The 2,236-nt window shown below is 49.6% G+C and overlaps 1 protein-coding gene across 1 annotated transcript; it reads left to right on the top strand.

Moving 5' to 3' along the window:
- Positions 1–879: 879 nt before the first annotated feature.
- On the top strand, positions 880–2,005 carry LOC147119492 (uncharacterized; the record flags this gene model as incomplete). Its single annotated transcript, XM_085984103.1, has 1 exon — positions 880–2,005. A coding segment is annotated over one exon (939 nt), but the record flags the coding sequence as incomplete, so codon positions are not given.
- Positions 2,006–2,236: the final 231 nt, after the last annotated feature.

The following is a 2,236-nucleotide window of genomic DNA, read 5'->3' as shown; positions in this document are numbered from 1 at the left end:
CCAGGGAAACGAGTACTGTCTGTTCAGAATTTCTACCCTGTCCGTAATTCGATGTAAAGTTATGAGGACAGGCTGCACAGACTGGGCTTGTATTCCCTTGAATATAGAAGATTACGGGGTGATCTAATTGAGGTGTTTAAGATGATTAAAGGAGTTGACAGGGTAGAGAGAGAGAAACGGTTTCCTCTGATGGGAGAGTCCACAACAAGGGGACACAACCTTCCAACTAGAGCTCGGCCATTCAGGGGTGATTTTCAGGAAGCACATCTTCACACAAAGGGTATTGGAAATCTGGAACTCTCACCCCCAAAAAACTGTCCAGGCTGAGGGTCAATTGAAAATGTCAAAACTGAGTGTGCTAGATCTTTGTTAGGCAAGAGTACTAAAGGTTACAGAACCGCGGCGGGTAAATGGAGTTAAGATACAGACCAGCCATGATCTAATTGGATTCTGGAACTGGCTTGAGGGGCTGAATGGCCTACTCCTGTTCCTAGGTTCCGACTTACAGCGATGACTTTTGTAAACAGCTTTTACAGGCTGTGAGAAGGGGAGGATTTACAGAAGGGAAACTCAAAACAAACATCACGTCATGATCTGACAGAGTCACTCGATTCATGAGGACCTGAATATCATCGGCGTTTGAATGTGGAAGGAGAAATGTTTGTTTGTTCTGTCTGTGGGAAAAGATTTCAAACATCAGTGTGACTGGAAAAGCACCGAGACACACACACCCGAGTGAGAGTGATCCAGTGCACTGACTGTGGAAAGAGCTTTAACCAGTTACACAGCCTGAAAAAAAACATCGCACCGTTCGCAGTGGGGAGAAACCGTACACGTGTTCTGTGTGTGGACGAGGCTTCAACCGATCGTCCAACCTGAAGAGACACAAGGACAGCCGCACCATGGAAAAACCGTGGAAATGTGAGGACTGTGGGACAGGGATCAATTACCCGTCCCAGCTGCAAACTCATCGGTGCAGTCACACTGTTCACCTGCTCCGTGTGTGGGGAGGGGCTCACTCAGTCACCCCACCTACTGGCACACCAGCGAGTTCACACTGTGGAGAGGCTGTTCACCTGCTCCGTGTGTGGGGGGGGACTCACTCAGTCACCCGACCTACTGGCACACCAGCGAGTTCACACTGTGGAGAGGCTGTTCACCTGCTCCGTGTGTGGGAAGGGATTCACTCAGTCATCCAACCTGCTGAGACACCAACTTGTACACTTTGATAAGAGACCTTTTAAATTTTCGAAGTGTGGGCCGGGCTTTAAAAGTGCAAGTGGTCTGCTGAGACACCAACGTACTCACAATGGGGAGAGGCCGGTCACCTGCTCAGTGTGTGGGAAGGGATTCACTCAGTCACCCAACCTCACTGATCATCCACTGGTTCACACTGATGAGAGACCTTTTGAATGTTCTGACTGTGAGAAGAGATTTAAAAGCAGAAGGAAATTGATGCAACATCAACGCACTCACACCGGGGAGAGGACGTTCACCTGCTCCGTGTGTGGGAAGGGATTCACTCTGTCATCCAACCTGCTGAGACACCAGCGAGTTCACACCGGGGAGAGGTCGTTCACCTGCTCCGTGTGTGGGAAGGGATTCACTCAGTCACCCAACCTGCTGAGACACCAGCGAGTTCACACTGGGGAGAGGTCGTTCACCTGCTCCGTGTGTGGGAAGGGATTCACTCAGTCACCCAACCTGCTGAGACACCCGTGTGTTCACACTGGGGAGAGGCATTTCACCTGCTCCGTGTGTGGGAAGGGATTCACTCAATTATCCAACCTGCTGAAGCACCAGCGACTTCACATGTAACTGCAGGGGTTGGATTCCGCTGTTAATCACATCCAGGACTGAACCATGTTCATTCCGACAGTTGGGGTTTGTTTCTGCTAATGTTAATAACCCCTAAAACTGGACTGAAGTTTAATATTCTGGATAAATGTCAAATAAATCAGCTTTGTTTTAACCGCATTGTTGTAGACTTTTTTATTACCCATCTGAGTGTTTAGCATCACCTGGCTGGAGCTCAGAAAGGACAATCTGGGGGAGGATCGTACGGCGGCAACAGAACTCCAGCCTGGACACAGTCCTTCAGGGCCACACTGAGAGGGGCAAACGACACTTTGGTCTTTCTCATCTCTCTTCACCGACAGCAAAGTTGTGCGGGTTAATCTTGAGGCCTGTAAGAAATGTGTCCCAGCCGCTCTCTTCCATGGTTCAGAGCTCCTAG

This window comes from Somniosus microcephalus, chromosome 4 (genome assembly GCF_052327205.1).
Source record: "Somniosus microcephalus isolate GS21.2 chromosome 4, FLI_Smic_1.0, whole genome shotgun sequence".
NCBI lineage: Eukaryota > Metazoa > Chordata > Chondrichthyes > Squaliformes > Somniosidae > Somniosus > Somniosus microcephalus.
This window is presented reverse-complemented; position numbering and strand designations above follow the sequence as displayed.